The sequence below is a fragment of the Eubalaena glacialis genome, chromosome 12, assembly GCF_028564815.1.
Source record: "Eubalaena glacialis isolate mEubGla1 chromosome 12, mEubGla1.1.hap2.+ XY, whole genome shotgun sequence".
Lineage (NCBI taxonomy): Eukaryota > Metazoa > Chordata > Mammalia > Artiodactyla > Balaenidae > Eubalaena > Eubalaena glacialis.
This window is the reverse complement of record NC_083727.1, coordinates 14,029,350-14,044,473: the sequence shown is the minus strand read 5'-3', so window position 1 is coordinate 14,044,473 and position 15,124 is coordinate 14,029,350. Positions and strand designations below refer to the sequence as shown.

General features: G+C 40.1%; 1 protein-coding gene and 1 pseudogene across 1 annotated transcript in view; one reads left to right on the top strand and one right to left on the bottom strand.

Moving 5' to 3' along the window:
* SYNE1 (spectrin repeat containing nuclear envelope protein 1) overlaps positions 1-15,124 on the bottom strand; it is a 448,877-nt gene that overhangs the window by 368,626 nt on the left and 65,127 nt on the right. Inside the window, exon 2 of the mRNA XM_061207647.1 lies at positions 9,494-9,555. Within this exon, the coding sequence (XP_061063630.1) occupies positions 9,494-9,555 (62 nt within the window). The remainder of the gene's footprint in view (positions 1-9,493; positions 9,556-15,124) is intronic.
* LOC133102615 (importin-9-like) lies at positions 11,999-14,153 on the top strand (annotated as a pseudogene).

Sequence of the window (15,124 nt, the reverse complement as noted above, 5' to 3'; positions counted from 1 at the left end):
TAACAGAGTATAACCGATGTTTAATGTTAATATTACTTATATTATCTTTTTCTAATTAAAAATAAAATTTTAGGGGAAGGATTTTTGGAAAACACGTCTTTAATCTGTCCCCTTTGGGGGTCAAGGTGACACTGTACAATAGCCTATGGATCTTGCATAAAGTTTAGGAATTTGTTAAGATAAATACACTTTTAAATGTGAAAGAACTAATGTATTTTTAACTGCCAATCTAAGAAAAATATTCTTCCTAACATAAATTCTTCTGCTTAGAAATGCAGACTATTCTGATAGACCTAAAAACCTGCAGTCATTAGGTGGGAATCCCCTCAAATTCAAGTCCACCCAACTCTGTCTTCCTCTCTCCCCCATCCCAAACTTAGGCACATCCACACCCATCCTTCCTATTCCCCCTCTGGCCTCAGAGATTGGGAGCTGTCTCTCCTCTGGTAAAAACCTCCACCCGTCCTCTTGATTTTCTCCCCACCTTGCCTCTTTAGGAGTCTTGTATCTTAAAATAAGCTTGTTTTCCTTCATTTTCACCCTATCCCTCTCTACCAGTTCTTGATCATTCCCTTCCATAGACACACACTTAAGACCACTCTCTATTGAAACAGCTCTTACCAGATCCCATGTTCTGCTTTAGCTAATACTCTGTCTCCTTAACATGTAATATACACTCAGGTCCTAACATCCTCAACTCTCATTTACTTACCAGTTTGCTAGAGTCGGGTTTCTGCCACGACTTGGCCACTCCCAGTGATGGCTAATGACTTCTAATTGTCAAATGAAATGTGTTCATCTCTACTAAGTCATTTCCCTCTGTGTAACTGAACCTACTAGATTTCCCCCAAAGTCTCCTGTATTCTCTGTCTCCGTGAATGATCTTAATCATTTGTTCAAGGCAGAAATCTAGAAGTCATTCTTGACTCCTTCTCCCCCAGCTTCCAACTAATGACTCAGTTGTATCGGGTCCACCCCTACCCATTTTTCAATCTATCCACTTTTCTCCATTCCCCCACCACTACTTTAGTCCAAAGTATCCTCACCTCTTATCTGACTTACTGCAAGTTCACTCCACCTCCAATTTTACTGGCTCCTGCTCTAATTTATGTGAGGGGGTGGGGGAGGAATGAGAGGCGGGGGAGGGAGAGAGAGATGAGAGAGAGGTTGAGAGACGGGTTTAGCCCAGAGTGATCATTTCATTTTCCTAAGATTCTTTAACACCTCCGGTGCCCATAACACAACATCCAAACCCTTTTAATGGCTGACCTTTGATCGATTCTCAGTTTCATCTGTTGCCAACCCATTCCTGGAACCCACATTTTCAGGTATTCTGAGCTTCATTTCCTTTACTGTGCCAGGCTCTTTCTTACCTCTTAACTTTTGAAAACATTATTAGTTCCTTCACCTACCCAATCCCAAGACATTTCTCAGGCTCCAGCTTAAATGTTTCTTCCTCTGAAAACCTATTCTGATGCCCTCCTTCAGGTTACTTGTATGGTTGGCTGAGCTTGCCCTGTGCTCCCTGACACCCTGTACTTCTCTGCTCGTGGAATTTACCATGCACACGTCTCTGTAATTGCTATCTCTTCTGCTGGCCTGTCAGTTTCATAATGGCATGGACTATATCTGTTTTTGTTCACCACTGTATCCACAACCCCTAGCACATAATAGGTGCTTGAAAAGTATTTGCTACATGAATAGCTAAATAAACGAAAGAAGCATGGGTGTATATAACACAATGGTTAGTGCCCAAACTTTGGAGTCCTGGGATTGAAATCTGGTTTTCCATGTACTTGTTATATGACCTTGAGCTTATTAATTAACTCTAAGCTTCAGTTTCATAATCTATAAAATGGTGAAAATACTACTTATATTTGATTGTTGTGTTATTTAAATAAAATAAAAGATAAAGTTGCTAAGGCACAGGAATCGGCACATGATGAGTTCAGTAAACAGCAGCCCCGCAATTTAAAAACCTAGTTAGCAATGAGTGATGACAGCCAGCACTGAATCAGGACCTAACTTTGAAAAACTATTACTTGGATCAATATTGGGCTAATTAGAAAACAAATACTCCACCTTCTTTCACTGACAAAGCAAACAGAATAGAAAGAGGCAGGTTTCTTCTTAAAAAGGAAGAAAATTATAGGGCCCACGTTTCAGTATGAAGCCCTCTTCCTGAAAGGAATTATCAGATATATGAAATAAACAGAACTCACTAATTTTTGTTGATGTTACATTACATTACATCGACAGTTTATGATTTGCAATGTTTTGCATAATTTCAGAAGCGTGAAGACTTCAATTTGAACACAAAGCAAATATTTTTTAAAAACTGATAATTCTATCCACAAATTTGAGTAATCTACAGAAAATTCTCAGGTTTTTTTCCCTATTTTTAATATAAATTTTTGTTTTAAGAAAAGCGTATTTTTTGAAAACAGATTGCTCCCTTATTTGCACCCTATGTCTTCATACTACTGTCAAAATATTTATAAAGAATTGTTACAATAGAATAAAATGTCATCAGTAAAAGAGTTTATTTACTTAGCAGTAAATAGTTTTCTTATTTGCAACTAAGCAAAGCAGCCTACAACAAAAATGAAAATTTCCCATTAAAAACCCTCCCCAAATTTATCTCCACAAAGCATCTTTTGAACATCTCCCAATGCACCCAACATCGAATGATCTTAGGACAGAGGATCAATTTTTTTTGCTTCTCAATTCAACATCCCAGCTCTGTAAACCTGCGGCAACTTATTATTAAAGCTAATTTTGGAAACAGTCAATTTCCAAAGAAGATTTTTGAGAAAACAGGTATGATTTTTTTCTTCCAGTTTTATTGAGATATAATTGACATATAAAGTTTTCTTTCTAAATAAGGTGTTTATTTATTTTTTTAGTTTGCTTAAAATCTTTAAAGAAGGCATTGCAGTAGCAAGACATAATCACAGAATTTAGGATGAGATGGTTCATCACTCTAGTTTAAATCCACAAAAATTCCCATGACTTGTGCAAAAGCTCCCAGACAATTGAGATCCTGCAAAACATTTACAACTTGCATTCTAGAAGAAAGTCGAAACTCTTTTTTTCCTGCCAATTTAGCACTTTCTCCTTTCTTGTTCTCAGAGATAAAGTAACTTGGCATGTTATATAGCATAAGTAATAGGTGAATTAAGACTAGTATCTGATCACTAGCATAAAAATATTTTTGACATGGGTCACTTCCTTGCCTTTATTCGTAGATGTCAACAGAAAATTGTAGGAAACACACACACACACACACACACACACAACCAAGGAATAAAATGCATTTTAATTATTTTGAAGGATTTGGTTATTAGATATCTGAAGCCATTCCAAAGCACAGCGCTATGTACAATAGGAACTGAAACACAAACAAACATTTGATATGAAAGAGGAGACAAGCTCATTACTTACAACACTCTTGGACCGCGGTTTGGAAGAAATTCTCATGTGCTTCAAGCCAGACCTCAGGATGAACCTGTGGCCTATTATGGACTGAATGTTTGTGTGTCCCCCCACCCAAATCCATATGTTGAAGCCTTAACCCTCAATGCGATGGTATTTGGAAGTGGGGCCTTTGGGAGGTAATTGGGTGTAAATGAGGTCATAAATTCCTCACAACGGAATTAGTGTCCTATAAGAAGAGGAAGAGAAACCAGAGTTCTTTCTCTCTCTGCCATGTAAGGACTGAAATCAGTCGACACATTGATCTTGAACTTCCCAGCCTCCAGAATTTCAAGAAATAAATGTTCCTTTGTTTAAGCCACATAGTCTATGGTATTTTGTTACAGCAGCCCAAGCTGACTAATACTGGGTCTAAGTTGGTTGCATATTTACTGGGCAAAATAAACAAACATAAACAATACACCAAACCAGACTCAGTCTGACCCAACAAATTACAGAACACCAGGTCCTTTCAAAGCTGCCAGCAATTATGGTTCCATCCTTGGAGCAGACTGTTGTTATAAGACAAACCATTGGCTTTGGTTTCTTAATAGGCAAGAAAGAAGAGGAAAAGTTGGCTCAAGAATCTCCGGAGAGGGGCTTCCTGGTGGTGCAGGGTTAAGAATCCGCCTGTCAATGCAGGGGACACGGGTTCGAGCCCTGGTCCGGGAAGATCCCACATCTGCGGAGCAACTAAGCCCGTGTGCCACAACTACCAGGCCTGCGCTCTAGAGCCCGCGAGCCACAACTACTGAAGCCCGCATGCCTAGAGCCCATGCTCCACAACAAGAGAAGCCATCGCAATGAGAAGCCCGCACACCACAACGAAGAGTAGCCCCCGCTTGCCACAACTAGAGAAAGCCCGCGCCCAGCAACGAAGACCCAACACAGCCAAAAATAAATTAATTAATTTAAATTAAAAAAAAAGAATCTCTGGAGGATAAGGAAAGACCTTGAAGTAGATCAAGTTGCTTCTCTGTGGATTATTTTTCTAGTGAGAAACACTTTGATTCTAAGTATGGCTTTAGGCCTGCTCTATGACTGAAAACCAGGGGCCAGGGGAGATATCCACGTGTTGTTAAAAGGTAAAGAAGAGTTGAAGACCAAAAATCTAAGAAGCTGTTTTCACGAGAGACTTAGTGAGATTCTGGGCATAATATATGCTTCTGTGGAGCCCAGGTGACTAAGGTACGGGTGTGTGTGTGTGTCTGTGCAGGTGCTTGTTGTCTGCGCCTGGGGTGCTACAGTGATGGGCACACTCTAGCGTCACACAATGACTTTGGGAGCAAGCCTTCTCACAGAGACAGCAGAAAAAGTGACAGTGTCCTTGTCCAGAGGCCAGATAAAAGATATGAACCTGACCTTGCTTCTGTTGCAAGTAAGGTATTATCATTCTCAGAAGTAAGTCAGCACACTGCAATGGGGAGGGAAGTGTGTGCTTCCATTTAAATTTGGGCGTATATGTAAATGTGACCTCAAGGAGACTGTGAAGCCTAGGATGTACAGGTTGCATATGTTTTTATAGAGAAAGTGTACAGATAGAAATAGAGATGGGAATGGGGATAAAGATAGGGATGGAGAGATTGAGATACTGATGGAAAGGGAGTTGGGTGGAGATGTGATGGAGCAGGAGATGGGATGGGAGAGATAGAGATGATACAGGAATGGAAGCGGGGTGAGAGGGAGAATGAGAGAGAAATAGGGCTGGAATAGGAGACTCAAATAGGGATAAAGGCAAGCAAAGGATGGGTACAAGAGAGAGGGAAGAGTAGGGAATCATGGGACCAGCTGCTGAGACAGTCACAGACATAAACATCTACTCTGTAGCTATCCTAAAACTCTCAACTGTCAAAGCAGGGTAATGTGGTCAGATTTTATTTTCAAAATGTTTTTAACTACAAGTGAGTCAGAAAAGGAAAATGTTTTCCAATGAAGTTGCCGGCTACATTTGGTAAGATACTATGATGTCAGTATAAATAAGTTCCGGATAACAAGCATAGGTATCACTGTTTCAGTTTTCAAGGCCCAAGAAAGAAAAAAATAGCAAGCACAGAGGAGAAAACAAAAGAACAACAACAAAAAAATCTCTATTGCAGTAAGTTTACAATGGAGCAGTTGCAGAGGTAATAATTTTCTGGGTCTTTTGAAATGATACTATCGATGCAAAAATGTGTAAAGTAGGGAAACCAAGTGGACTTCAGATTCACGTCTGCATTAAAATCTCAGCAGCACCAATGGCCAGGTGTATGAAGAAGTACGCTATAAAATAACCTGAGTTAAGCACTTAGCACAGTGCCAGACATTAATCGTTATTTTGTCCCCATGTGATTGATGTTTTTACTACTCTAACAAAATAAGGAAAGATAAAGAATCTTTGCTGTTGTTGTTTCGTTAAGCCCCTCTGCATGGTACTCAGTGCTGTGCTTAGAGCTATTAGGATTTACAAAGAACTCCAAGAATTAGCACATGCCTTGAAGACTTTACAGTGTTGTTGGGAAGGTGAGATATGAAACAGTATAAAATCATTTAAGACATACTGGCGGAGGGTGGGGATAAACTGGGTGATTGGGATTGACATATACAAACTATTATATATAGAATAGATAATTAATAAGCACAGGGAACTCTACTCAATACTCTGTTATGATCTATATGGGAAAAGAATCTTCAAAAAAGTGTATATATGTATATGTATAACTGATTCACTTTGCTGTACAGCAGAAACTAACACAACATTGTAAATCAACTATATTCCAAAAAAAAAAAAAAAGAATGCAGTGGTAAATCCAAATGCAATGACTCAAAAGTAAAAAAAAAAAAAAACAAATAACAATTTCTTTCTCATTAAAAAAAAAAAAAACAAAACAAATAGGGACTTCCCCGGTGGTCCAGTGGTTAAGAATCCACCTTCCAATGCAGGGGACGCGGGTTCAATCCCTGGTCTGGAAACTAAGATCCCACACGCTGCGGGGCAACTAAGCTCACACGCCACAACAAAGAGCCCACGCGCTGCAATGAAAGATCCCACATGCCGCAACAAAGATCCCGTGCGCCGCAACTAAGACCCGACGCAGCCAAATAAATAAATAAATAAAATACTTAAAAAAAAAAAAAGAAACTAGCTATCTTCTACTAGCATAGGCAAATACTCATAGACCCACAGACCACACATACACAAAATACATGAAATCTCTAATCTCTAGCATATTTTTAAATTAAAATACTCTGAGCACATTAAAAAAAAAAAGACATGCTGAACTTTTCCACCTGTGCTGCAGGTTCTAGAGAAGTGCTGAGATTCTGATTCTACCAAACCTGAGGCAGGAACAGCAGAGAAGGCAGGGGTATGGCTCTGGGGGAGGAGTGCAGGGGAAACTGCTAACCTTCTGGAGCATTTGCTCAGTGTTTCACATGTGGTCAGAAATGACTTCATGAATGAGAGAGGTATGTGCCACACATTAAGGGTAGGACTTAGATACTTAGACGGGAAATAGCAGGAGTGAGGTCACAAAGCAGGACTAAAAAAAAAAGAACATAAAAGGGTACACACTGGTAGAGCCCCTTCCAATACCCAGTTATCACATAAATATGTAAAGTAACTTGAAACAATGATAAAATGGTGATAAAAACAGATTAGAAAACAAATTCTTGGCATATAATCCTTCCACAAAGGCCCTTTGTATACCGTGTGCCATGGCACACATTCCAATTTTAGCTTCTTTTTAAGAATTCAGAACACAGATAAGTATGTCCCAGAAATTCTGCTTTAAACTCTTCTGCAAAGATATTCAACCCTATTAAAAAATATAAAAATAACCATAAACTATTTTCACCAGATTGGAAAATACTGTTAAAGAGGATTAATAGTATAAGGAAATGGGCATTCTCATAAGCTCTTAGTATATATTAAAGTTATAAACATATATACTTGTGGACTATCCACCCACTTCTAGAAATTTATCCTAAGAAAAATAATCACACAAATGTACAGATATATATGCCCAAGGACTTTCACTGTGATATTTTATATAATATTAACCAACTGGAAACTAATTATATAACCATTGATAGACAACTGGCTAATTATGATTTACAATTTATAAAGAATTTTATTATATTTATAATGACAAAGTATTATTCAGCCATTAAAATGATTATGTGGCTCTGTATCTAGTCACATGGGAAGACGTGCAGATGTGCGGAGTGAATAGAGGCATACAGAATAGTATCGTCTATAACCACTTATGTGAATTGTGTATGCCAGCATGTAGGAAAATGGTGATCAATACGTCAGTGATGGTTATATCAGGATTGTGGAATTTAAGGTGATTTTTTATTTTCATTAAACTTTCTAACAAGTTTATTATCAAAATGATTTACAATTAGCATGTAACCTTTTTATGATATGAAAAAACAATAACTCTATTTTCATTTTGGAAAAAAAAGAACAGTCCTCAAATGATGACAATTCTGGAGTATAAGTAGTGGCTGGGGCCAGATGGCACCAGCCAAAGCTTGAGAAAATGAGCCCCAAGGGCATTCAGTGCCTTGTCACAGGGCAGATTCTGGGTGCAGCCACTGGGCCAGAAAATTCTCATTTTACCAAGTGGCTTTTGGAGAGATTATAGGAAAGATAATCCCATTTTATCCTGTATCTAGACACATTATTCTTTTTTTTTTTCAGCTTTTTTTTTTTTTTTTCCGGCTGTGTTGGGTCTTCATTGCTGCGCGTGGGCTTTCTCTAGTTGCAGCGAGCGGAGGCTACTCTTCGTTGCGGTGCGCAGGCTTCTCACTGTGGTGGCTTCTCTTGTTGCAGAGCACGGGCTCTAGGTGCACGGGCTTCAGTAGTGGCAGCACACAGGCGCTTCAGTAGTGGCAGCACACAGGCTCAGCAGTTGTGGTGCATGGGCTTAGTTCTTCCACGGCATGTGGGATTTTCCCGGACCAGGTATCGAACCTGTGTCCCCTGCATTGGCAGGCGGATTCTCAACCACTGCGCCACGAGGGAAGCCCTAGACACATTAATCTAGTCTTCTGTTTTTGCTGGATTTTGAGCTTCCCAAGGCCTGGGAAAGTGTCTTACTAGCTTTTTTCCTGTCTCCAAAGCCTATCATAGACATACAGTAAGCAGTCAATTTGTACAACGGGACTGAAATAAGTTGCCATGCTTTGTTTGCTTCTGAACTATGAAAAGAGGCTTTGGAGGAGTCCCCAGTCAAAAACTGCTTGGTTGCCATGCTTTGTTTGCTTCTGAACTATGAAAAGAGGCTTTGGAGGAGTCCCCAGTCAAAAACTGCTCGTAGGATTATGCCTTGCACACTTTAGGCACTGCTCTCGGCAAAGATCCTCTAACTGAATGCAGACAATTGTCCTGTCATCCGCGTTTATGTTTACAAATGCAATGTTTTTTGGTTCACATATTTTTTCATCAGCATTATAAGAGATTAATTTTTTTGTAATATAGCTGCATGGAAATTTGTTTTATGTTAGTATTTATGTTCAAGGTCATTACAATGTACGGATACCCAGTCACCTGATACAATCTAAGGTCAGTATGGATAATCTCAGACTGATTAGCCTTTGTAGTGTCCTGCCACGATGGTTACTTTTCTCTAAGAGCACCTGAGAGGGGAGCCCAGACACGATCTCCTTAGCTAAAATTCTTTGCTCAGGGCAGACTACTCACTGCTTTTTTTCTGTTCCAAATAGAAACAAACACAAACAAAAATCCAGCATGAATTCTCCTTCTGATGTGACACACATCAGTACAGAAGAAACAACTGAATGAAATATTTCATCAAGATTCATGGAATTGACATGAAGTAACTGCTTTCGACTCTGGTTATCTGTTAATTTTCTTTGAAAAAATGTTAGCAGATGCCACAATTAAACTGATAGGTGCCAACATTACTGACTAGTTACAGTGACAACAGCCACAGCAGCATTACTTTAAACTGTGCGTTTAATGATGTATTGGCTCAAACTAAGTAAACATAGAACTCTGGGTAGTTTCCTTTACCTTGGCCAGATGAGAGTTGATCCATTTTGTAAAAGTACGTTTTTGTACTATCTCTTGCTCATCTAGAAGAAAAAAAATTATCTGGTTAGATAACATGTCATGAAGTTGTATCATGAAAAAAATTCATAGTTACACAACTCTAGAAATGATTATTATATTATTTTTTCTTATAATTCATTTTACCAATTATTGTCTTGAAGGAAGAGCCAGTAAAACTTCAAATATATTAGGCAAGTCAATTATTTATTTAAAAATTATCAGCAAATGCTTTAAAATTTGCAATATGTTAGCCCTATGTTTATCTTCATTCATTTATTGAAAGTTCACTGAATAATTAAACCTCAATAAATCTGTTTTTTAAAAAGTTCACTTGAGACCAACTAAGTGCCAAGTTTTATGCTTGGTGCAAAGGGATGCAGAGAGATGAAGAGGACACAGTCTCTACCATGGTATATCTAAAGGTAAATATCTAGAAGACAACATAGGCAGTACGCTCTTTGACGTCGGTCTTAGTAATACACATCAAACTAAAAAGCTTTTGCACAGTAAAGGAAACTATCAGTAAAATGAAAAGGCTGCCTACTGAATGGGAGTAGATATTTGCAAAAGATGTACCTGATAAGAGGTTAATATCCAAAATATACAAAGAACTCATGTAACTCAACATCAAAAAAAATAACAACCCAATTGAAAAATGGGCAGAGGATCTGAATAGATGTTTTTCCAAAGAAGACATGCAGATGGCCAATAGGTATATGAAAAGATGCTCAGCATCACTAATCATCAGGGAAATGCAAATCAAACCACAATGAGATATCATCTCACACTTATTAGATGGCTATTATCAAAAAAGACAACAAGTAACAAGTGCTGGAGAAAATAACAAGGATGTAGAGAAAAGGAAACCCTTATGCGCTATTAGAGGGGATGTAAACTGGTGCAGCCACCGTGGAAAACAATACAGAGATTCCTCAAAAAATTTAAAGATAGAACTACCATATGATCCAGCAACTCCACTCCGGGGTATTTAGAAAACAAAAACACTAATTAGAAAAGATACATGCATCCCTATGTTCACTGCAGCGTTATTTACAATAGCCAAGAAGATATGGAAGCAGTCTAAGTGCCCATCAACAGATCAATGGATAAAGAACAAAGAACATGATGTGGGGTGTGTGTGTGTGTGTGTGTGTATATATATATATATATATATATATATATATATATATATATACACACACACACACACACATATATATGAAATGGAATATTACTCAGCCATTAAAAAAACAAGTGAAAGCTTGCCATTTGCAACAACATGGATGGACCTAGAGGGTATTATGCTAAGTGAAATCAGTCAGAAAGAAAAAGACGACTACTGTATGATTTCACTAGTATGTGAAATCCAAAAAAACAAAAAAAAAAGAACAAACATAAAAAAGAGAAACAGAGTCATAGATACAGAGAACAAACAGGCAGTTGCTGGGAGGGTTTGAGGGGAGGAGAGAAGTAGGTGAGGGAGATTAAGAGGTACAAACTTCCAGTTACAAAATGAGTCACAGGTATCAAATGTACAGTTTGGGGACTATAGTTAATAACTATGTAATATCTTTGTAGGGTGACAGATGGTAACTAGTCTTATGGTGATCATTTTGAAACGCATAGAAATAGTGGATCACTGTGTTGTGTAACAGGAGCTAACACAGTGTTTAGGTCAATTACACTTCAAAAACAGACAAACAAAGTTGCAGAAAAAGAGATCAGATTTATGGTTAGCAGAGGTGGGATGGGGGAGGGGGAACTGGATGAAGCTGGTCGAAAGGTGCAAACTTCCAGTTACAAGAGAAATAAGTATTAGGGATTTAATATACAACATGATAAATACAATTAATGCTGCTGTATGTTATATATGAAAATGGTTAAGAGAGTAAATCCTAAGAGTTCTCATCACAAGGAAAACAATTTTTTTCTATTTCTTTAATTTTGTGTCTACAGAGATGAGGGATATTCACTAAACTGTTTGTGATGGTCATTTCACGACGTATGTAAGTCAAATCAATATGCTATACACCTTAAACTTATACAGTGCTGCATGTCAATTATGCCTCAATAAAACTGGAAGAAAAAAGTAGCAAAGTCAAAAAATTATAATAAAGGTAAATATTTAGAGGTGGAGAGAGACAAGAAAGGGCACATGTGTAGTGGAGGGTTATAGAGTAATGCAACAAGATAGAGACATTACAGGAATTTCACCAGATGAGTAGTGTGGTGAACACACTATAATAGGGTAACCTCCGCAAATTCCCACCTTCTGGAGTCCACACCTTTGTGTGGGCAACTGCAACCAGAACTTGTGAATTGCTTCTAATCAACAGAACACAGCAAAGTTGATGTGATGCCACACCCATGAACATGTTACTTTATGTAAGATTCCTTCTGAGCTGACTGGAGTGACAGATTCTCCCACTGGCTTAAAGAAGCAAACAGCCAAACTGTGAACAGGCCATGGACAGTGCCCCGGAGCACAGAACTGCAGGCTGCCTCTGGAAGTAGGGGGGCGGCCTCCAGCCAAGAGCGAGGAAGAAGCTCCGTCACACACAAGGAAATGAATTCTGCTAATAACCTGAATGAGTTCAAAAGTGGATTCCTCCCTCTTTCAGCCTCCGGATGAGAATGCCGCCCAGCTGACACCTTGATTGTGGACTTGTGAGACCCTGAGCAGAGAGCACAGGTAGATGCATGGACTCCTGACCCACAAATATTTGGAGATAAAAAAGGACGTTGTTTTAAACTGCTAAGTTTGGTAATTTGTTATGCAATAAGGGAAAACTAATATACAAAGAAAAAAACGTTGGCTTCAGGAAGGCTTTATTTTTTTAATATGTATCTTTATTGGAGTATAATTGCTTTACCTTGTTGTGTTAGTTTCTGCTGTACAACAAAGTGAATCAGCTATACGTACGTATACATATATCCCCATATCCCCTCCCTCTTGAGCCTCCCTCCCACCCTCCCTATCCCACCCCTCCAGGTCGTCACAAAGCACCGAGCTGATCTCTCTGTGCTATACAGCAGCTTCCCACTAGCCATCCATTTTACATTTGGTAGTGTATATATGTCAGTGTTACTCTCTCACTTCGTCCCAGCTTCCCCTTCCCCCGTTGTGTCCTCAAGTCCGTTCTCTAAATCTGCATCTTTATTCCTGCCCTGCCACTAGGTTCATCAGTACCGTTTTTTTAGATTCCGTATATATGCGTTAGCATATGGTATTTTTCTCTTTCTGACTTACTTCACTCTGTATGACAGACTCTAGGTCCATCCACCTCATTACAAATAACTCAATTTAGTTCCTTTTTACGGCTGAGTAATATTCCATTGTATATGTGTGCTACATCTTCTTTATCCATTCATCTGTTGATGGACATTTAGGTTGCTTCCATGTCCTGGCTGTTGTAAATAGAGTTGCAATGAACATTGTGGTACATGACTCTTCTTGAATTATGGTTTTCTCAGGGTATACGCCCAGTAGTGGGATTGCTGGCTCATATGGTAGTTCTATTTTTAGTTTTTTAAGGAACCTCCATATTGTTCTCCACAGTGGCTGTATCAATTTACATTCCCACCAACAGTGCAGGAGGGTTCTCTTTACTCCACACCCTCTCCAGCACGTATTGTTTGTAGATTTTTGATGACGGCCGTGCTGACCGGTGTGAGGTGGCAGCTCACTGTGGTTCGATTTGCATGGCTACAATGGGCTGTGGTGTGTGACGCAGGTGGGGAGCCAGCTCCTGGGCCCCCGCACCTCCAAGTTCACCACCGCCTTCGCGGGCCGCCTCGTGTCCACCCTCATCTCCAAGGCGGGGTGGGAGCTGGGGGAGAGGCTGGACCAGATTTTCCATGCCATCCTCAGCTAGACGCAGCAGGCAGAGACGCTCAGCGGCATGCAGTCCCTGATCATGGTGTTCGCCCACCCGGTGTACACTCAGCTGGAGCCCCTCCTAGAGTTCCTGTGCAACCTCCTGGGGCCCAGACGCAAGCCCGCCTTGGAGTTCGCGATGGCCGAGTGGACCAGCCGGCAGCACCTGTCCTACGGGCAGTACGAGGGCAAAGTCAGCTCTGTGGCACTGTGTAAGCTGCTCCAGCACGGCATCAACGCGGATGACAAGCGGCTACAGGACATCCGCGTGAAGGGGGAGGAGATCTACGGCCTGGACGAGGGCACCCGCACCCGCTCCAAGTCGGCCAAGAACCCTGAGCGCTGGACCAACATTCCTCTGCTGGTCAAGATCCTGAAGCTGATCATCAACGAGCTGTCCAACAGCTGTCATGGAGGCCAATGCCACCTGCCAGGCCGCCCCTGCACAGTGGAGCCAAGATGACTCCAGTGACATGTGGGAGGACCAGGAGGAGGACGACGACGAGGAGGAGGGTGGCTTAACTCGTGTCTGATATTCTCGCCACACGTAAATACGAAGAGGATTACTACGAGGACGATGAGGAAGACGACCCTGACTCCCTGAAGGACCCTCCCTAACAGATGGATCTGCAGGCGTACCTCACACACTTCCTCTGCCAGTTTGCTCAGCAGCCCCGCTACATGGTGTTCTCACGCCACCTCAACAATAATGAGAGGCAGGTTCTGCAGACCATTGGCATTTGAAAAGGGCCTCCTCCTGCCTGCCACACACCGTTTTGCAACAAAGTTAGCAGAAGGAAAGAAATCATAAAGATCAGATCAGAAATAAATGAAAAGGAAATGAAGGAAACAACAGCAAAGATCAATAAATGCAAAAGCTGGTTCTTTGAGAAGATAAACAAAATTGATAAACCATTAGCCAGACTCATCAGGAAAAAAAGGGAGTAGACTCAAATCAACAGAATTAGAAATGAGAAAGGAGAAGTAACAACTGACACCACAGAAACACAAAGGATCATGAGAGACTACTACAAACAACTATATGCCAATAAAATGGACAACCTGGAAGAAATGGACAAATTCTTAGAAAAGTATAACCTTCCAAGACTGAACCAGGAAGAAATAGAAAATATGAACAGACCAATCAATAGCCCTGAAATTGAGACTGTGATTAAAAATCTTCCAACAAACAAAAGCCCAGGACCAGATGGCTTCACAGGCGGATTCTATCAAACATTTAGAGAAGAGCTAACACCCATCCTTCTCAAACTCTTCCAAAATATTGCAGAGGGAGGAACACTCCCCAACTCATTCTACGAGGCCACCATCACCCTGATACCAAAACCAGACAAAGATGTCACAAAAAAAGAAAACTACAGGCCAATATCACTGATGAACATAGATGCAAAAATCCTCAACAAAATACTAGCAAACAGAATCCAAGAGCACATTAAAAGGATCATACACCATGATCAAGTGGGGTTTATCCCAGGAATGAAGGACTTAATTAGAGATATAAAGAGATGAAGACCAGCGAGAGGGGCCAATGTAACACCTTTCAAGGAAAGGGTGAATTCTGCTCTTTCCACCAACATCTACTGTGTGTCAACTGTTGGCTGTAAACTCGATGTTGTGAGGATCAGAGATGAACAAGATATCATTTCAATTCCTCACCCTTTGAAAGGTAATGCTCAAAGAAACATAATTTCAGCTTT